Here is a 22,468-nt window from a genome sequence, read left to right as displayed (position 1 = left end):
AGGGAAGTTTGGCCAGGTGGATTCAGAGTTGGCTTGCCTGCAGAAAGCAGAGGACCATGGTGGAGGGAGTACATTCAGATTGGAGGGTTGCGACTAGTGGTGTCCCACAAGGATCTGTTCTGGGATCTCTACTTTTCGTGATTTTTATTAACGACCTGGATATGAGGTAGAAGGGTAGGTTGGCAAGTTTGCAGACGACACAAGGTTGGTGGTGTTGTGGATAGTGTAGAGGATTGTCGAAGATTGCAGAGAGACATTGATAGGATGCAGAAGTGGGCTGAGAAGTGGCAGATGGAGTTCAACCCAGAGAAGTGTGAGGTGGTATACTTTGGAAGGTCAAACTCCAAGGCAGAGGACAAAGTAAATGGCAAGATACTTGGTAGTGTGGAGGAACAGAGGGATCTGGGGGTACATGTCCACAGATCCCTGAAAGTTGCCTCACAGGTAGATAGGGTAGTTAAGAAAGCTTATGGGGTGTTAGCTTTCATAAGTCGAGGGATAGAGTTTAAGAGTCGCGAGGTAATGATGCAGCTCTATAAAATTCTGGTTAGGTCACTTGGAGTACTGTGTCTAGTTCTGGTCGCCTCACTGTAGGAAGGATGTGGAAGCATTGGAATGGGTACAGAGGAGATTTACCAGGATGCTGCCTGGTTTAGAAAGTATGCATTATGAACAGAGATTAATGGAGCTAGGGCTTTACTCTTTGTAGAGAAGGAGGATGAGAGGAGACATGATAGAGGTATACAAGATATTAAGAGGAATAGATAGAGTGGATAGCCAGCGCCTCTTCCCCAGGGCACCAATGCTCAATACAAGAGGACATGGCTTTAAGGTAGGGGGTGGGAAGTTCAAGGGGGATATTAGAGGAAGGTTTTTTACTCAGAGAGTGGTTGGTGCGTGGAATACACTGCCTGAGTCAGTGGTGGAGGCAGATACACTAGTGAAATCTAAGAGTCTACTAGACAGGTATATGGAGGAATTTAAGTTGGGGGGTTATATGGGAGGCAGGTTTAAGGGTCGGCACAACATTGTGGGCCGAAGGGCCTGTACTGAGCTGTACTATTTTTTGTTCTTTTGTTCTTTTATCTCTATCATTACCTAGTTTTTTGAACCTTTCGTAAGCTCTTCTTTTCTTCTTGACTAGATTTACAACAGCCTTTGAACACCACGATTCGTGTACCCTACCATCCTTTCCCTGTCTCATTGGAAAATACCTACGCAGAACTCCACACAAATATCCCCTGATCATTTGCCACATTCTTTCCGTACGTTTCCCTGAGAACATCTGTTCCCGATTTATACTCTCAAGTTCCTGCTTGATAGCCTCATTTTCCCCTTACTCCAATTAAACATTTCCCTAACTTGTCTGTTCCCTATCACTCTCCAATGCTATGGTAAAGGAGATAGAATTGCGATCACTATCTCCAAAATGCTCTCCCACTGAGAGACCTGACACCTGACCAGGTTCATTTCCCAATACCAAATCAAGTACAGCCTCTCCTCTTGTAGTCTTATCTACATATTGTGTCAAGGAACCATCCTGAACATACCTAACAAACTCCACCCCATCTAAACCCCTCACTCTAGGGAGATGCCATTCAATATTTGGGAAATTAAAATCTCCCACAACAACCCTGTTATTATTATACCTTTGCAGAATCTGTCTCCCTATCTGCTCCTCGATGTCCCTGTTACTATTGGGTGCTCTATAAAAAACACCCAGTGGAGTTATTGACCCCTTCCTATTCCTAACTTCCACCCACAGAGACTCCATAGACAACCACTCCAAGACTTCCTCCTTTTCTGCAGCCGTGACAGTATCCCTGATCAACAATGCCATGCCCCCACCTCTTTTGCCGCTCTCCCTGTCCTTTCTGAAACATCTAAAGCCTGGCACTTTAAGTAGCCATTCCTGCCCCTGCACCATCCAACTGTCTGTAATGGCCCCTACATCATAGCTCCAAGTGCTTTTCCACACTCTAAACTCATCCGCTTTGTTTATAATACTCCTTGCATTAAAATAGACACATCTCAAACCATCAGTCTAAGCGCGTCCCTTCTCTATCACCTGCTTATCCTTCCTTTTGCACTGTCTCCAAGCTTTCTCTATTTGGTAGCCAAGCTCCCTTTCCTCCATCACTTCAGTTTAGTTCCCACCCCCCAGAGATTCTAGTTTAAACTCTCCCCAATAGCCTTAGCAAACCTCCCTGCCAGGATATTGGTCCCCCTGGGATTCAAGTGCAACCCGTCCTTTTTGTACAGGTCACACCTGCCCCAAAAGAGGTCCCAATAATCCAGAAATCTGAATCCCTAACCCCTGTTCCAATCCCTCAGCCATGCATTTATCCTTAACCTCATTCTGTTCCTATATTCACTGTCACTTGGCACAAGCAGTAATCCCGAGATTACTACTTTTGAGGTCCTGCCTAACTTCCTTCCTAACTCCCTGTAGTCTGTTTTCAGGACCTCCTCCCTTTTCCTACCTACAGTTGAAGTCAGAAGTTTACATACACCTTAGCCAAATACATGTAAACTCAGTTTTTCACAATTCCTGACATTTAATCTTAGAAAACATTCCCTGTCTTAGGTCAGTTAGGATCATTACTTTATTTTAAGAGCGTGAAATGTCAGAATAATAGTAGAGAGGATAATTTATTTCAGCTTTTCTTACTTTCATCACTTTCCCAGTGGGTCAGAAGTTTACATACACTTTGTTAGTATTTGGTAGCATTGCCTCTAAATTGTTTAACTTGGGTCAAACATTTTGGGTAGCCTTCCACAAGCTTCTCACAGTAAGTTGCTGGAATTTTGTTCCATTCCTCCAGACAGAACTGGTGTAACTGAGTCAGGTTTGTAGGCCTCCTTGCTCACACACGCTTCTTCAGCTCTGCCCACAAATTTTCTATCGGACTGAGGTCAGGGCTTTGTGATGGCCACTCCAAAACCCTGACTTTGTTGTCCTTAAGCAATTTTGCCACAACTTTGGAGGTATGTTTGTGGTCATTGTCCATTTTGGAAGACCCATTTGCAACCGAGCTTTAACTTCCCGGCTGATGTCTTGAGATGTTGCTTCAACATATCTACGTAATTTTCCTTCCTCATGATGCCATCTATTTTGTGAAGTGCACCAGTCCCTCCTGCAGCAAAGCACCCCCACAACATGATGCTGCCACCCCCATGCTTCATGGTTGGGGTGGTGTTCTTTGGCTTGCAAGCCTCACCCTTTTTCCTCCAAACATAACCATGGTCATTATGGCCAAACAGTTCAATTTTTGTTTCATCAGACAAGAGGACATTTCTCCAAAAAGTAAGATCTTTGTCCCCATGTGCACTTGCAAACTGTAGTCTGGCTTTTTTTGTGGCAGTTTTGGAGCAGTGGCTTCTTCCTTTCAGGTTATGTTGATATAGAACTCGTTTTACTGTGGATATAGATACTTGTCTACCTGTTTACTCCAGCATCTTCACAAGGTCCTTTGCTGTTATTCTGGGATTGATTTGCACTTTTCGCACCAAAGTACTTTCATCTCTAGGAGACAGAATGCGTCTCCTTCCTGAGTGGTATGACGGCTGCATGGTCCCATGGTGTTTATACTTGCTTACTATTGTTTGTACAGATGAACGTGGTACCTTCAGGCGTTTGGAAATTGCTCCCAAAGATGAACCAGACTTGACATCATTTTCTGACCTCAATCCGATTGAAGATTTGTGAGCAGAACTGATAAAGCAGGTGCGAGCAAGGAGGCCTACAAACCTGACTCAGTTACACCAGTTCTGTCTGGAGGAATGGAACAAAATTCCAGCAATTTACTGTGAGAAGCTTGTGGAAGGCCACCCAAAACATTTGACCCAAGTTAAACAATTTAAAGGCAATGCTACCAAATACTAACAAAGTGTATGTAAACTTCTGACCCACTGGGAAAGTGATGAAAGAAATAAAAGCTGAAATATATCATTCTCTCTACTATTAATCTGACATTTCACATTCTTAAAATAAAGTAGTGATCTTAACTGACCTAAGACAGGGAATACTTTCTAGGATTAAATGTCAGGAATTGTGAAAAACTGAGTTTAAATATATTTGGCTAAGGTGTATGTAAACTTCTGACTTCAACTGTATGTTGTTGGTACCAATATGTACTACGAACTCTGGTTGTTCTCCTTCTCACTTCAGGATATCGTGGACACGATCAGATCCATCCCAGACCCTGGCACCTGGGAGGCAAACTACCATCCGTGTTTCTTTCCTGCATCCACAGAATCGCCTGTCTGACCCCCTAACTATAGAGTCCCCTATCACTGCTGCCTTCCTCTGCCTTTCCCTACCCTTCTGAGCCACAGGGCCAGACTCTGTGCCAGAGGTGCGACCACTGTGGCTTCCCCCAGGTAGGCCGTCCCCCCAACCGTACTCAAACAGGAGTACTTATTGTTAAGGGGGACAGCCACTGGGGTGCTCTCTAGCATCTGCCTCTTGCCCTTCCCTCTCTTGACTGTTACCCACTTACCTGTCTCCCAAGACCCCGGTGTGACTACTTGCCTATAGCTCCTCTCTATTACCTGCTCACTCTCCCTGACCAAAGGTCATCGAGCTGCATCTCCAGTTCCCTAACACCCAGACAGGCACACACAGATACAGTAAATGTGCAGACACTCAGAAACACACATCTAGATACAGTAATCATGCAGAAACACACACAAATGATACCATAAACCAGACATCCCACCTCTCCTGGAAGTTTCGGGAGTCTCCCACATATTAATAGCGGCTCCCTGATGCCCGCAAATTATATACAATATCCCGGAAATCGACTTTCTTGAGAGTGAGCGAGCGAGGGGAAGGGGAGGAAGGAAGGAGGGAAGGAGGGGAGAGAGGGGGAGAGGAGGAGAGGGGAGGGGAGGGGGAGGGGGAGGGGAGAGGGAGGGAGGGAGGGAGAGAGAGAGAGAGAGAGAGAGAGAGAGAGAGAGAGCGAGCGCGCGCGCATCCTGATTGGTCTCTCTTTGTGCTAAGTAGACCTATCAGTTTTCTCTGTGGGCGGGCTTTACAGTCGACCTCTGTCTCTCTTTCATTGTCCATCAGTTCAGTTTAGTGCCCTGCAGCACCATGGCAGAGTGTTCCAAAAAAAGAAAATATAAAACGTACTTCACCCCAGACTACACTGAAGTGTACCCATGCCTAACAGGGGTCAAAAATAATGACAGTGTTGCTCACTGCACTGTTTGCATCAGTGACTTTTCTATTGCCCATGGTGGGTTAAATGACTGTAAAAGACATGTTGAAGTGAGTTTAACAGGTGTCATTCATTCATTAGCATAGCTAACGTTATTTAAACTAGCTGGCTAGCTGCTAAGGAGCTACTCTATTGATGTCCTACGTGATGAGGCCAAACTCCCTGTAGACTTGCTTAAAGTTGTAATAGAATAAAAAAACGACTCCATGATAATATAATTGTGAACCTTGTAAATCTGATATCTTGCAAAATTAACAAATTCATTCACACAGACTGCTATGAGGTTGAGACTTCCAGCAAAATGCTCAAATCTGCCAAGCAAGCCACATTACAGTACAAGGAAAGTTTGCAAAAGAAATAGAAAAGCTATTTGCATTTAGCTATTAGCATTGAGACTGCCAACAAAATACTCAACAAGGAATATATATATTTGTGTATGTGTGTGTGTGTGTGTGTGTGTGTGTAAATAGTTTCAATATGTGATCAAATAAATTGTTGTGTTCTTTCATAATCAAATGTCCGGTATACATATACCCTTGGAGGTCGACTGCGGGGGTTAGATGTGGTGGTGGTACTACCTCCCTGAAATGAGTTTTTGCAGGGTGGGATGTCTGCCATAAACGTATACACACCCAGAAACACACACACACATAGATACTTTAAAGATACAGATACAGAAGGGAAAAGTTGAAATATGAGGCCAATAATATAAAGCAAAAGTTTTTTTCAGTTTTATAAAGAGAAAAAGAGAGGTGAGTGTTGATATTGGACCACTGGAAATGATGCTGGGGATGTGGTAATTGGGGACAAAGAAATGTCAGATGAAGTTAATGGATACTTTGCATCTGTTTTCACTGTGAAAGACACTGACAGTGTGCCAGAGGTTTATGAATATCAGGGAGCAGGAGTGAATGCCATTGTTATTACAAAGGAAAAAGAGCTAGGCAAACTCAAAGATCTTAAGATGGATAAATCAGCTGGATCAGATGGACTGCACCCCAGAGTCCTGTAAGAGGTTCCTGAAGAGATAACAGGGTTATGCTCTTTCAAGAATCACTTGATTCTGGCATGGCCCTCAAGGTCTGGAAAATTGCAAATGTTACGCTACTCTTTCAGAAGGGAGGAAGGCAAAAGAAAGGAAAATATAGGCCAGTTAGCCTAACCTCAGTGGTTGATAAAAAATTGGAGTCTATTATTAAGGATGAGGCTTTGAGGTACTTGGAGACTAATGATAAAGCATGGTTTCTGTGAAGGGAAATCTTGCCTGACAAATCTGTTAAGAGTTCTTCGAGGAAGTAACAAGCAGGGTGGACAAAGGAGAGGCAGTGGATGTCATTTACTTGGATTTTCTGAAGGGTTGTGATAAGGTGTCACATGTGAGCCTGCTTAACAAGTTAAAATCCTGTGGCATTACAAGAAAGATACTGGTGTAATGCCCTAGTTCTATGTTTTACTGTTTTACTGTATGTATTTCATTTTGTGCTGTTCTGCTTGTTTTCTGCTTATGTTTGGGTTATTGGTGAAGATAAGGGATGAGGAGAATCCAATTGAAGGGGAAGTTTCTCTGGTGAGGGACACTAAGTTGGGGTTAGGTTTTTTTGTGTGGGTCAAGAGGAGATGAAAAGAGAAGAATGTGGAGAGAAGAGTTTATAGAATTCGACCCGGAGTGGGACCGTGATTCGATGAAGCCCGGGGTGACGTCTATTGAGATCGGTGACTTGGGGAAACTGTGAGCTCCAACTTGTGCACATTACACTGTTTCATTAAACTGGGCCCTTTTCTTTTTTTGTTTTCTTTACTAACCTTTCAGTCGAATTAAGAATGATAAAGATAAATCTTTTAATTGTATGCAGTGTACTATCTGCTATTTCGTGGCACTAATTTGTAACAGGGTAACGAATTACATAGTACCCACACAAACGGGGTTCAGGGTGGGCTCGCGCCTCAATCCCACACGTTTGGCACGGCCAGAGATTGTCTTCCCGAGGAAACCAGGGTGTTTCACTGGTATGGACAGCAGAATGGCTGACAGGCAGGAGGCAGCGAGTGGGAATAAGAGGGGCCTTTTCTGTTGGCTGCTGGAGAATCATAGTGTTCCTCAGGGGTTAGTATTGGAACCTCTGCTTTTGACATTGTTATCAGTGATTTAGATAATGGAATTGATGGCTTTGTGGCAAAGTTTGTGGATGATATGAAGATAGGTGGAGGGGTAGATGGCGCTGAGGAAGCACTGAGTTGCAGTAGGAGTTAGACAAATGGGAAAGAATGGATAAAAAAGTGGCAGATACAATGTAGTATTGGAAAGTGTATGATAATGCATTTTGGTAAAAGGAACAATAGCGCAGACTATTATCTAAATGGGGAGAAGGTTCAAACATCAGAGGTGCAGAGGAACTTAGGAGTCCTTGTGCAAAACTCCCAGAAGGTTAATTTACGGGGTTGAGTCTGTGGTAAAGAAGGCAAATACAATGTTGGCATTTATTTCAAGGGGAATAGAATATAAAAGCAAGGAGATAATGCTGAGCCTTTATAAGACGCTAGTCAGGCTGTACTTAGGAGTATTGTCAACAGTTTTAGGCCTGATATATCAGAAAGGATGTGTTGCCATTGGGGAGAGTCCAGAGGAGGCTCACAAGGATGATTCTGGGAATGAAGGGGTTAACATATGAGGAGCATTTCACAGCTTTGGGCCTGTACTCACTGGAATTTAGAATAATGCGGAGGGATCTTATTGAAAGCAACCGAATGCTGAAAGGACTAGATAGGGTGGATGTGAAGAGGATGTTTCCTCTGGTGGGGTTCTCAAGAACTAGAGAACACAGCCTCAAACTTGAGGGGTGACCCTTTAAAACGAAGGTAAGAAGGTATTTTTTTTAGCCAAAGAGTGTTGAATCTGTGGAATGCTCTGCCACAGACTGCAGTGGAGATCAAGTCCATGCATATGTTTAAGTTAATAGTTGATCGTTTCCTGATCGGTCAGGGTATCAAAGAATATGGCAAGATGAGTAGGATCTGGGATCAGCCATGATGGAATGGCACAGCAGACAAAATGAGCCAAATGGCCAAATTCTGCTCCTATGTCTTTTGGTCATATGGTAAACGCACAGACCACGGCAACAAACACACGCACAGACACCGTAAACGTGCAGACAGCCAGAAACACACGCACAGATACAGTAAACTTGCAGATGCCCATAAACACACACATACAGTAAATGTGCAAACACCCAGAAACACATGCACATAGATACAGTAAACGTGCAGACACACAGAAACACCCCACCTTGTGCAGCTGGATCCCAGACTTCTTATCAGATCGACGACAGGTGGTAAGGATGGGCTCCCTCCCTCACTGACCCTCAACACAGGTGCCCCCCAGGGTTGTGTTCTGAATCCCCTTCTCTACTCCCTTTATACGCACAACTGTGCTGCCACACACAGCTCCAATCTGATGATCAAATTTGCAAATGACACGACTTTGATTGGCCTTATTTCTAGCAGAAATGACAGAGCCTACAAGGGACAGGTTGACACCCTGACACAGGATAACAAGCATAAGAACCTCTCCCTGAATGTCCAAAAAACAAAAGAGTTGATCGTAGATTACGGGAGGAATGGAGACAGACTCGGCCCGATCAACATCAATGGGTCTGCCGTTGAGAGGGTGAGTAGTTTCAAGTCCTCGGTATACACATCACCGATGATCTCACCTGGACTGTACACACCGGCTGTGTGGCAAAAGAAAGCACAACGGTGTCTCTTCCACCTCAGGTGACTGAAGTTGTTCAGCATGGGCCCCCAAGTTCTCAAGACCTTCAACAGGGGCACCATTGACAGCATCCTGACTGACTGTATCACCATCTGGTACGGGAACTGTACCAACCTTGATCACTGGGCACTGCAGAGAGTGGTATGGGCAGCCAGTGCATCTGTGGATGTGAACTTCCCCCCATTGAAGACATTTATAGCAGCAGGTGCAGAAAGAAGGCCTGAAAGATCATTGGGGGCACCAGTCACCCCAACCATAAACTGTTCCAGCTGTTTCCGTCTGGCAAATAGTACCACAGCATTAAAGCCGGGTCCGAGAGAACAGCTTCTTTCTACAAGCCGTTAGACATAAATTCACATTGCGATGGAGTCATAATGCAAAGATTTTTACTCCCTAATGTTGTGGGATGCATGTAAGATTAAATAAATTCTAATTCTAATTCATAGATACAGTAAATGTGCAGACACCCAGAAACAAACATTCACAGATGCAGTAAATGTGCAGACATGCAGAAATACACACACACACACACACACACACAGTAAACATGCAGACAACCAGAAAAACACACAAACACAGGTAAGACCAGAATACACAGGAGCAGAATTGGGCCAATCAGCCATCAGAGCGTTCCACAGATTTACTACTCTAGCTAAAAACATTGCTCCTTAGCTATATTGCAAAGGGTCACCTCTCAATTTTGAGATGTGCCCTCTAGTTTTGGGTGCCCTCACTACAGGAAACATCACATCCACCCTTGCACAACGTCTCCTCAGTCCAGCTGACTTATCCGCTTTAAGACCTTTGAGTTTGCCTAGCCCCTTTTGCTTTGTAGCAACACACATAGAAGTTGCTGGTGAACGCAGCCGGCCAGGCAGCATCTCTAGGAAGAGGTGCAGTCGATGTTTCAGGCCGAGACCCTTCGTCAGGACTAACGTTAGTCCTGACGAAGGGTCTCGGCCTGAAACGTTGACTGCACCTCTTCCTAGAGATGCTGCCTGGCCGGCTGCGTTCACCAGCAACTTTTATGTGTGTTGCTTGAATTTCCAGCATCTGCAGAATTCCTGTTGTTTGCCCTTTTGCTTTGTAATAAGAATGGCACTCACTCTTCCTCCATAACACTCACGGGTCTCTAGCACACTGCTAGTGCCTTCCATAGAGAAGTCAGATGCAAAGTCCCCATTAAGTTCACCTGCCATTTCTTTGTCCCCCATTACTATCTCACTTACCTTTTACCCTTTATATAACTGGAAAACTTCTGATATCCTGCTTTATATTATTGTCCAGCCTGCCCTCATATTCCATCCTTTCCTTTCTTATAGATTTTTTTAGCGACTTCTGTTGAATTTTAAAAGCTTCCTAATCATCCAATTTCCCACTTACTTTTGCCATCTTATATGCCCTTTCCTTGGTTTTTATGCAGTCCTTAACTTCCTTTGTCAGCTCTGATTGTCTACCCCTGCCATTTGAGAACTTCTTCCTCTGTGATATCCATCCTTCGCCTTGTGAACTATTCCAAGAAACTCCAGCCACCTCTCCTCTGCCATGATCCCCATCAGTATCCCCCTCCAATCCACCTGGGCAAGCTCCTCTCTCATGCCACTGTAATTCCCTTTATTCCACTGTGATACTGATACATGTGAGTTATGCTTCTCCCTCTCAAAATGCAGTATGAATTCTGATCACTGCCTAAGGGTTCCTTATGTTAAACTCACTATTAAGATCTGGGTTACTACACAACACTCAATCTAAGATAGCCTTTCCCTGAATAAGCTCAAGCACAAGCTGCTCTAAAAAGCCATCTCATGGGCATTCAACAAGTTCCCTCCCTTGTGATTCAAAACCAACCTAATTTTCCCAATCCCCTTGCATATTCAAGTCCCCCATTACAATTGTGTCATTACCCTTATTACACACCTTTTCTAGCTCCCTTTGCAATCTCAACCCCACATCTTTGCTACCCATTTGGAGGCCTACATATGATAATGTTTTTTTCACCCTTGCAATTTCTTAACTCCATTCACAAAGATTTGATATTCTCTGACCCTAAGTCACCTCTAACTGATGTAATTTCATCCCTTACCAACAGAGCCACACCATCGCCTACGCCTTCCTGCCTGTCCTTTCGAAACAAAGTACATCCTTTGATGTTAAGTTCCCAACTGTGGCCTTCTTTCAGCCACAATCAGTGATACCCACAACATCATACCGACCAATCTGTAATTGCGCCACAAGTTCATCCATCTTATTCCAAATGCTACAAGCATTTAAAAACAGCATCTTTAGTCCTGTATTCTTCGCCCCTTCTGAGTTTTGCCTCCATGGTACAATTTAACTCTTTGCTCAAATAAAATAAATCAAACAAACACACACAATCATACACAGACAGAGTAAACTTGTGACACACACAAGATGCTGGAGGAACTCAGGCAGCATCGAACAAACATTCGACATCTCAGGCCAAGACTCTTTATCAGGTCCTGATGATCCCATGCAGATATGGCTAATATCACGGGGCATACCTTCATGGTAATTTTTGGATAGTATCAGGAGGAAGTCACAGGCTTATTTTACACAGTGTGGCGGGTGGCTGGAACACCCTGACAGTGCTGGTGATCAAGGCAGATACAGTGGTGATGTTTGGGCCATGTACGAAAGAAAAAAGGTGTACTATCTGGTCGTCAAGGGTTAGATTGGGTTTAGGTTCGATGAAGGTGATGGCAGGCACAACACTGTGGGCCAAAGGGCTGTTCCTCTCCTGCACTGTTCTACGTTCGCTCTGATAGACCACTCAGCACACGCTGGAGCACAGAATGCAAAGCAAAGACGAGACAACCCCACTTGAACGTGGAAGGGGAAAATCCCGCAGGAGATGCGTGATGCATCTTCGTTGACACCCGAGAGTGGTGAGGCTCTGGAAATGTGTTGCCAGAAGCAAATACGATAGAGGTGCTAAGTGGTTTTTAATAAGCAAATGAATGAGCTGGAACTGACGGACATCAGATTTAATTTTAAATTCAGTTTGATCTGATCCAACTGTATACATGTATGCCGTCAAACAAAACAACGTTCCTCCCAACCAAGGTACCCAACACAGTATGTATAACTCACACACAAATGAAACAACGTTCCTCAGGACCAAGATATACAACACAGTACATATAACTCACACACAAATGAAACAAAGTTCCAAGCACCAACTTGCACAACGCACTACGTATAACTCACATACAAATGAAACACTCTTCCTTGGGACCAAGGTGTACAAAACAGTACATTTGGCTCATACACAAACGAGACATTGTTCCTCTGGTGAAGATGTATACCACCAAATGAAACAATGTTCTTCAGAATCAAGGTGTACCACACAGTACATACAACTGAAACAACATTGCTCTGGAACAAGGTGTACAACACAGTACAAAAACTCACTCACAAATGAAACAACATTCCTCCGGACCAAAGTGTATACCACCAAACAAAATAATGCTCTTCCGGACAAAGGTACACAACACAGTATGTCTAACTCAGGCACAAATCAAACAACTTTCCTCCAGATCAAGCTGTACAACACAGTGCAACTAATTCACAAACAAACGAGACATTGTTCCTCGGAATCAGAATTAGGTTTATTATCATCGGCAAGTGTCGTAAAATTTGTTAACTTAGCAGCAGCAGTTCAATGCAATACGTAATATAGAAGAAGAAAAATATAATAAAATAATAATAATAATAATAAATAAATCACTGTGCACGTGTATCGAATAGATTAAAAATTGTGCAATAAAAAGAAACAATATATTAAAAAAGTGAAGTAGTGTTCACAGGTTCAATGTCCATTCAGGAATCGGATGGCAGAGGGGAAGAAGCTGTTCCTGAATCGCTGAGTGTGTGCCTTCAGGCTTCTGTACCTCCTGCCTGATGGTAACAGTGAGAAAAGGGCATGCCCTGGGTGCTGGAGGTCCTTAATTATGGACACTGCCTTTCTGAGACTCCGCTCCCTTAAGATGTCCTGGGTACTTTGTAGGTTAGTACCCAAGATGGAGCCAACTAGACTTACAACCTTCTGCAGCTTCTTTTGGTCCTGTGCAGTAGCCCCTCCATACCAGACAGTGATGCAACCTGTCGGAATGCTCTCCACGGTACATCTATAGAAGTTTTTGAGTGTATTTGTTGACATACCAAATCTCTTCAGACTCCTAATGAAGTATAGTCACTGTCTTGCGTTCTTTATAACTGCACCGATATGTTGGGACAAGGTTAGATCCTCAGAGATCTTGATACCCAGGAACTTGAAACTGCTCACTCTCTCCACTTCTAATCCCTCTATGAGGATTGGTATGTGTTCCTTCGTCTTACCCTTCCTGAAGTCCACAATCAGCTCTTTCGCCTTAATGATGTTGAGTGCCAGGTTGTTGCTAAGACACCACTCCACTAGTTGGCATATTCCTGTATGCCCTCTCGTCACCACCTGAGATCCTACCAACAATGGTTGTATCATCAGCAAATTTATAGATGGTATTTGAGCTATGCCTAGCCACGCAGTCATGTGTATACAGAGGGTAGAGCAGTTGGCTAAATACACATCCCTGAGGTGCACCAGTGTTGAACGTCAGCAAGGAAGAGATATTATCACCAATCTGCACAGTTTGTGGTCTTCAAGTTAGAAAGTCGAGGATCCAATTCCAGAGGGAGGTACAGAGGCCCAGGTTCTTTAACTTCTCAATTGGAATTGATCCTCTGGACCAAGGTGCATACTGCCAAACCAAACAACGTTCCTCAGGACTGCAGTGTATACTGATCTTCTCGACTAAGGTCTACAATACAGTACAAATAAACTCACACACAAAAGAATGAATGTTCCTCCTGACCAGGATGTACAACACAGTACATATAACTCACACACAACTGAGACAGTGATCCTCTGCACCAAGGTGTATACCACGATACGAAACAACTTTCCTTCAGACCAAGGAACACAACATAGTACGTATAATTCACACACAAATTAAACAACGTTCCTCTGGACCAAGGTGTACAAAACAGAGTACATGTAAATCCAAGCTGTATACCACCAAACAGAACAACGTTCCTCCAGAACAAGGTGTACAAAACAGTACATATAACTCACACACAAATGAAAGAACATTCCTTGGACCAAACAAGAGAAAATCTTGGACCAAGGTGTACAACACATTACGTATAGCTCACACACAAACAAAGCTATGTTCTTCCAGACCAACATGCAAAACGCAGTACATATAACTCACACAAGAACCGGACAATATTCCTCAGGACCAAGGTGTATACCGCCAAGCGAAACAACTTTACCCTGGACCAAGGTGTACAACACAGTACGTATAACCCAGACACAAATGAGACAATGTTCCTCTGGACCAAGGTGTATACCGCGATATGAAACAAAATTCCTCCAGACCAAGCTGTACAACACAGTACGTATAACACTCACACAAATGAAACAATGTTCCTCACGACCAAGGTACACAACACAGTATGTATAACTCACACACAACTGAAACACGTTCTTCCAGACCAAGGTGTACAAGACAGTACATATAACTCACACACAACTGAAACAATGTTCCTCGGACCAAGATGTACAACACAGTGCATATAACTCTCACACAGATGAAACAACGTTCCTCCAGCCTAAGGTGTACAACAATGTACGTATAACTCACACACCAACGGAACAAGGTGACTCCAGACCATGTACATAACACATATGTATAATGCACACACAAATTAAACAACATTCCTCTGGACCAAGGTGTACATGACAGTATGCATAACTCAAACATAAATGGGACAAGGCTCTTCTGGAAAAAGGTGTAAGTGAAGCAACATTCCTCCAGACCAACGTACACAACACTGTACATATAACAACATTCCTGTGGACCAAGGTAGAGAACACAGTACATATATATCAAACAAATATGAGACAGTGCTCCTCTGGACCAAGGTGCACGCTGCCAAACGAAACAATGTTTACCTGGACCAAGGTGTACAGCACAGTACATATATCCCACACAAAAAGGAGAAAACATTCCTCCTTCCAAGGTGTACATCACAGTTTATATTACAAACACACAAATGAAACTGCATTCCTACAGACCAGTACATATACGAAGGGTGATTGATTAGTTCGTGGCCTAGGGTAGAAGGAGTCAATTTTAGAAAACGTAGCACATTTACTTTTCCTACATTTACACACTTAGTCCAGCGGTCATGGAGCATACGGATCCCTTCCTTGTAGAAGTTGGTGTCTTGGAAGTCCAGAAAGTAGTCCACAGCAGGGGTGATTGATAAGTTCGTGTCCTAGGGTAGAAGGAGATGAGAAGAAACTTCAAACTTCCTGCATTTTCACTCAAAGAGTTGAACTACACATGCATGTAACGATAGCTGTATAACTCATCTCCTTATCTCCTTCTACCTTAGGCCACGAACTTATCAATCATCCCTGCTGTGGACCACTTCTACAAAGAAGGGATCCATATGCTCCACGACCGCTGGACTAAGTGTGTACATGTAGGGGGGGGACTATATTGAAAAATAAATGTGCTAGGTCTTCTAAAATTGACTCCTTCTACCTTAGGCCACAAACTTATCAACCATTCCTCGTAACTCACACACGAAGGAGACAATGTTCCTCTGGACCAAGGTGTACAACACAGTATATATAACTCATACACAAAAGAGAAAACTTTCCTCTGGACCAAGTTAAACAACACAGTACACATAGCACACACAAATTCAACAATGTTCCTCTGGACCAAGGTACAAAACACAATACATATAACCCACACAGAAATGAAACAACGTGTCTCCGGACCAAGGTTGACAGCACAGTATGAAAAACTCAAACAGAAATAAAACAACATTTTACCAGATCAACGTGTTTAACACAGTACGTATAACTCATGCTCAAATGAAACAGTGTTCCTCCGGACGAAGGTACAGAACACAGAACGTATAACCCACACACACACATGAAACAACGTTCCTCTGGACCAAGTTACAGAACACAGGAAGTACAACACACACACAAATGAAACAATGTTCCTCGGACCAAGGTGTACAATATGGTATGTATAACTCACACACAAGCAAAACAACATTCCTCTGGACCAAGTTACAGAACACAGGAAGTACAACACATACACAAATGAAACAATGTTCCTCGGACCAAGGTGTACAATACGGTATGTATAACTCACACACAAACAAAACAACATTCCTCTGGACCAAGTTACAGAACACAGGAAGTACAACACACACACAAATGGAACAACATTCCTCAAGACCGAGGTACGTATACAGTACGTATAACACACAGAGAAATTCAAGAATGATCCTCTGGACCAAGGTACACAACACAGTACCTCAAGGCTCTTGAACTCAATCCCATGGTTGATGAAGTCCATCACACCATATGCCTTCTTAACAACACTGTCAATCTGCACAGCAGCTTTATGTGTCCTACGGACACAGACTCCAAGATCTTGCTGATCCTCCACACTGCCAAGAGTTTTACCATGAACACTAAATTCTGTCTTCAAACTTGACCTACCAAAATGAACCACTTCACACTTATCTAGGTTGAACTCCATCTGCCGCTTCCTAGAGCTCTAACAGTACCTAGTATCTTGAACCTTTCATAAGCTTTTCTTTCCTTAACTAGATTTTCTACATCCTTTGTACACCATGGTTCTTTTACCCTACCATCCTTTCCTTGCTTCAATTGGATGTACCTATGAACAACACCATGCAAATGTTCCCTGAACATTTACATTTTTACCGGGCATTTCCCTGAGGTTGTCTGCTCCCAATTTGTGTTCCCTTCCTGCCTAATAGCATCATATTTCCCCAGCCCCAATTAAATGTTTTCCCAAATTGTCTGCTCCTATCCCTCTCCACGTGTTGGGCACATGGCCAAGTGGTTAAGGTGTTCGTCTAGTGATCTGAAGGTTGCTAGTTTGAGCCTCAGCTGTGGCAGTGTGTCTGTGTCCTTAATGCACATTATTGATCCACGCTTTAAGTTCATCTGCCTTGTTTATGATACGCCTTGCATTAAAATAGACACATCTCAAATCATCTGGCGGAGTGCATCTTTGCTCTATCATCCGCTTATCCTTCCTCTCAAACTCCCTACAAGCTGTCTCTATTTGTGTGCCAACCACCCCATCCTCTGCCTCTTCACTTCAGTTCCGGCCCCCCTGCAAATCTAGTTTAAACCCTCCCCAATGACATGAGCAAACCTTCCTCCCAGGATATCGGTTCCCTCCAGTTCAGATGCAACCTGTCCCACTTGTACAGGTCACTCCTTTCCCAGAAAATGTTCCAATGATCCAAGAACTTGAAACCCTGCCCCCTGGACATCTCCTCAGCCACTCACTCATCTGCACTACTCTTCCAGTTCTGACCTTCACTAGCTCGTGGCACTGAGAGTACTCCAGAGATTACCTCCTTGGAGGTCCTGTTCTTCAGCCTCCTTTCTAACTCCCTAAATTCACTGCACAGGACCCCTACCCCTCTCCTGCCTATGTCACTGGTACCAACATGTACCATGACCTCTAGCTGACCCTCCCTTTAGAGAATATTCTGCAACTGCTCAAAGCCCCTAGCACCCAGGAGGCAACACACTATCCTGGCGTCTCTTTTGCTGCTGCAGAATCTTCTATCTGTCCCCCTAAATATCAAGTCCCCTATGACTATATCTCCACCTGACTTCACCCTTCCCTTCTGAGGCCCAGAGCCAACCACGGTGCTATTGGTCTGGCTGCTGCTGCCTTGCCCAGATAAGTCATATTCCAAAGGTTATGGCCTCGGGGGAATCTGCACTTACTTATTTTTCCCTTTGCCTCTCTCAGTGTTCATCCATCTACTCTCCGAATTCTACACTCTGGGTGTAACCACCTGCTTTAAAGTCATATCTATCAAATGATCTGCCTCCCAGATGATCCTAAGTTCATCCAACTCTAGTTCCAGCTTAATGCAATCTTTCATGAGCAGGTATTGGCTGCACTTCCCACAGGTGTATTCACCAGGGAGACCATCAGGTTCCATGAGTTCCCACATCCTACAGAAGGAGCATTCCACTGCCATATCTGCCATCCTGCCTGTACTGTACAATGGGCAACCAAGACCAAATCTTCTAACCTGAGTCTTTGCCTCAGCTTCTCCTCATCAAAGCCTCTTGAGTCAAAGCCTGACACTCCCACTCTCACCACTGGCTCACTCCCAACAATGGGTGCCCCGCTTGTCCCTTCAGTACTTTTATTTACTTCGCAGTGCTCTGCTCTCGACGCTGATTGGGCCTCCGGAATGTCCGAACGCCTGCCAAGCTCTCCTTTTATATAAACTTCGCCAACCTGCAAGTAACCTCCTCGAAGTGCTCTGCATTACAGCACCTGTCACCAGGGTTCACTGTCTGTAAGGAGTTTGTACGTTCTCCTCGATACTGCGGGGGTGGGGGGGGGGGTTCCTCACACATTTCAAAGATATTTGGTTTTGGGTTGGTAAGCTGTGGGTAAGCTATGTTGGTGCCGGAAATGTGGTGACACTGTGGGCCGCCACCAATACATCCTTGAACAGTGGTGGTTGTTAACTCAAACGGCTCATTTCACTGTATGTTTTAATGTACACATGACTGGCAAAGCTAATCTGGTCTCATCCTAATGATGTTGTAACAATCTGCAGACCTTCACTGGTAGCGCCTGCAGGAGACTGACTCGATGAGCTGAATACCCTGACGAGACTGTTTACCTGCGCTGTGCACTGCATGCATTTCGAATGGTATTTTATTAAGTAATTTACGGTGATATTTTGGTTGTGTGGTGTGTGTGATAGTTTGGTTGTGATATTACGGTGATATTTCAGTTGTGTGGTGTGTGTGATAGTTTGGTTGTGATAATACGGAGATATTTCAGTTGTGTGGTGTGTGTGATAGTTTGGTTGTGATATTACGGTGATATTTCGGTTGTGTGGTGTGTGTGATCTGTGTTGTGCAGGTGCACTGTGTTCCAGAGGAACATTGTTTTGTTTGATAGCGGCAGGTGACAATAGAGTTGAATTTGAATTTGAACGGACTCATAGGACGGTTCTACACAGGAACAGTCCCTTCACCCCACAATGTTGTGCTGAACCAATTAAACTGGTAATCAAATGGCCAACGAAACTAATCTCTTCTGCTGACACTATGTCCAGATCCTTCCATTTTCTTCACATTAACATCTCTAATATCTCTGCTTCTGCCCCCACCCCAGGCAACTGCCTGCATGACTGGTCCTGTGCCTTCACATCCGTTTCCTCTCAATACAGAGTGGAGTAGACCTATTCGGTCCTTCGAGCTGCTCTGACAACTCAATCTGACCCGAGCCTGATCGGTGGACAATCAGCCTACTTGGTGTGTCTTACACTGTGGGAGAACAGCATGGAGAGGACGTACAGGATCGAGTTTCCAACTCCAACGCCCCGAGCTGTCACAGCATCATGCTAACCGCTACCCTGCCGTGGGGTCCCAGTTCCCTGAGTTGAGGGTTTGCCCCTGCCCTGCTGAGGAAGGGTGTTATTTACACAAGGCCCAGCTTCCCTGAGCTGGCAACGCCCTTTACCCTATGTCTGTCAGCTCCTTCTCCTGCCTGGTCTCTGATACATTCCAGTGTCACTCAGGATTGAAGAGGAACTGTGAGCAGCCAAAAGGAGAGGTAAAAACCCTTTTCCTACACTGCTGCTCATCTCCACCGTGGCTGGCCCCAAAGTCCCGAGGGTTGGGTATGTGGCTCATTACCCCATCCTGTAAAAACCCAGAGCTACCGAAATGCCAACGGGAGCTCCAGAGACCTCACCACTGGGAGGGGAACGATCTTCTCCCCGAAGACGTAAGGAGTTGTGAGCTGAAAGCAGAAGCCACAAGGTTGGTCAACCTCCTACTGGCCCGACACAGAGGACCCTGGCGAGATGCTGTTGCCGGCCCATACCCCAGTAGTGAATCTGTAGAATTCATTGCCACAGACAGCTGTGGACGTCAGGTCATTGGGTAAACTTAAAGCAGAGGTTCACACACAAAAGGAGGTGAGGCGAAGTTAAGATGGCGCTAAACGACGACTCTTTTGCTTGCATCTTCGGAAACAGCTCTATTTCCATCTTTAATATCTTTATTTATTCCCTTTCAGGGTTCTTTTGAAGACCCTGATGTGAAGCTGCAGGCTGACCTTGGTTCTTTGCGGGAATGGGACCCACTCTCAGGGTTTCATAACAGGCCGTTGTTCGGCACGCCAAGGGTTCGGCCTAAGAGTCCAACTCGAATTCAGAAGTCTCAGATCTCGGGGCTCTGAAGACGGGTGGATTGAGGGTCGGTGTCACAGCAGGAGATCCATGTGTCGTCAAGGGGAAGTCAGGATACCTGCTGTGGGCCCAAAGACCCGAGGTCGTTGCCATCTTCGGGCACAGAGCTCAGAAAATGCGACGTAACGGGCATTTAACATCGTAAGCCAGCAAGTTGTTTGTCATGTCTCCCTGCCTGCTGGTGAAAAACAGAAACACCTATTTCTCCCTTATTAGGGAGAGAGGGAATCTGCAGTATGTCGTATGTTGGATGTAACACTAAGTCTTTGGGGGTAACTGCAAGTCTGTGTCTTTGCTATTGCTTTGCTCGTGGTGAGTGCTCGGTGGTGGTACCACACTTGCTTTTTTTTTGCTGGTGGGGGGAGGCGGGGATTGTTGTTTGCTGCCGCTTACACGTGTGAGTGAGGGGAGCTGGGGGGGGCTTTGGGGTTCTTATGTTTATCTGTCGTTCATTCTTTGGGGCATTTCTCTGTTTTCATGGATGTTTGTGAAGAAAAAGCATTTCAGGATGTATACTGTATACATTTGTCTGCATTCAGTTGAACTTTTGAACCTTTGAAATGCTGGAGAAACTCAGCAGGCCAGGCAACATCTATGGAAAAAGGTACAGTCGACGTTTCGGGACGAATCCCTTCAGCGGGACTTTTTTCCCTAGATGCTGCCTGGCCTGCTGCGTTCATCAGCAACTTTGATGTGTGTTGCTTGAATTTCCAGCATCTGCAGAATTCCTGTTGTTAACTGCAGATTTTCTCTTGTTTTTAAAGCAGAGGTTGATAGGTTCTTTATTAGTCAGGCTGTTAAAGGTTTCGGGGAGAAGACAGGAGAATGCGATTGAGAGGGGTAATAAATCAGCTGAGATGGAATGGCAGAGCAGACTTGATGGGCTGAATAGCCTAATTAATGCTGCTTCCATGTCTAACAGTCTTATGTAACATGGAACTAAGGAAGATGAACCGTTGACAGGACAAGGCTGAAACCAGGCAGTGAGCTCTTTCCCTTCTGCTAGCTCTTTGCCTTTTTGCTCTGCATTCCTCAGGCATTCACAGTTCCAATGCTATTCAATCTGATACCATGCTAGACTTTCCTTCTAAATTTGGCCTTTTTGCTCTTCATCTTGCTGGCCACAGAAACAGCAGCTTGTATCAATCATGAATTCCTCTGAATCACTGTATTTGTGCTTTCCAGTATTTGCAATAATTCTTCAATTACTTGGAAATTCTGATGGTTCACAAGCTACCCCAAGAGCTGATATTAGCCAGTCTTCCTTTCAGCTCAATGGAGGCAATTCCCCTTCACCCCATAACACTCACTCTCATTCCATTCAACAATCCCTCAACACTCCCTCACTCCACATCCCCCTTCACCCCACAACACTCACTCCCCATCCAACAATCCCTCAACACTCTCCATCCCTCAACCCTCAATACTCACTCACTCCCCATTCCCCTCAATCCCTGAACACTCATTCCCCGTTCCCCTTGATCCCTGAACACTCACTCACTCCCCGTTCCCCTCAATGCCTCAACACTCACTCACTCCCTGTTCCCCTCGATCTCTCAACACTCACTCATTCCCCATTCCCCTTGATCCCTCAACATTCACTTACTCCCCATTCCCCTCGATCCCTCAACACTCACTCACTCCGTTCCCCTCGATTCCGCAACACTCATTCACTCCGTTCCCCTCCAATCTTCAATACTCACTCACTCCCCAGTCCCCTCAATCCCTCAACACTCACTCACAACCCGGTCCCCTCGATCACCGAACACTCATTCACTCCCGTTTCCCTCAATCCTGCAATACTCACTCATTCCTCATTCCCTTCACTCCGTCAGTACTCACGCACTTTCCCATCCTTTAACACTCACTCACTCCCCATTCTTTTTGATATAACGTTATGTTTCTTGCCAAATAGACTGTCACTTTTCAATCATAAATTAGTGTGGGGATGTCGAGGTAGGATGTGAAGAGCAAGACCCTTAACAGTGTTGATGAGCAGAGGGATCTGGGGGTCCAAGTTCATGGCTCACTGAAAGTGGCTGCACAGGTCAATAGGGTGGTTAAGAAGGCATTTGGCATGCTTGCCTTTCGTAGTCAAGGCATTAAG

At 44.7% G+C, this 22,468-nt stretch overlaps 1 protein-coding gene across 6 annotated transcripts in view; it reads right to left on the bottom strand.

Annotated features, from left to right (window-relative positions):
- LOC140196126 (lipoma-preferred partner homolog) overlaps positions 1–22,468 on the bottom strand; it is a 477,606-nt gene that overhangs the window by 353,033 nt on the left and 102,105 nt on the right. For 2 of the 6 annotated variants that reach the window (XM_072254853.1, XM_072254852.1), the window contains exon 2: positions 15,230–15,333. The exons of 3 other annotated variants lie outside the window; for them this stretch is intronic. In XM_072254853.1, coding sequence (XP_072110954.1) covers positions 15,230–15,245 — 16 coding nt within the window. In that variant the 5' untranslated portion in view covers positions 15,246–15,333. Of the gene's footprint in view, positions 1–15,219; positions 15,334–22,468 lie in introns of all 6 variants that reach the window. One more of the 6 variants, XM_072254857.1, reaches the window with a different exon arrangement.

Source organism: Mobula birostris, chromosome 4 (genome assembly GCF_030028105.1).
Source record: "Mobula birostris isolate sMobBir1 chromosome 4, sMobBir1.hap1, whole genome shotgun sequence".
NCBI classification, from domain to species: domain Eukaryota; kingdom Metazoa; phylum Chordata; class Chondrichthyes; order Myliobatiformes; family Myliobatidae; genus Mobula; species Mobula birostris.
Note: the sequence above shows the minus strand (reverse complement) of the source record. Positions and strands in the feature narration are given on the sequence as shown.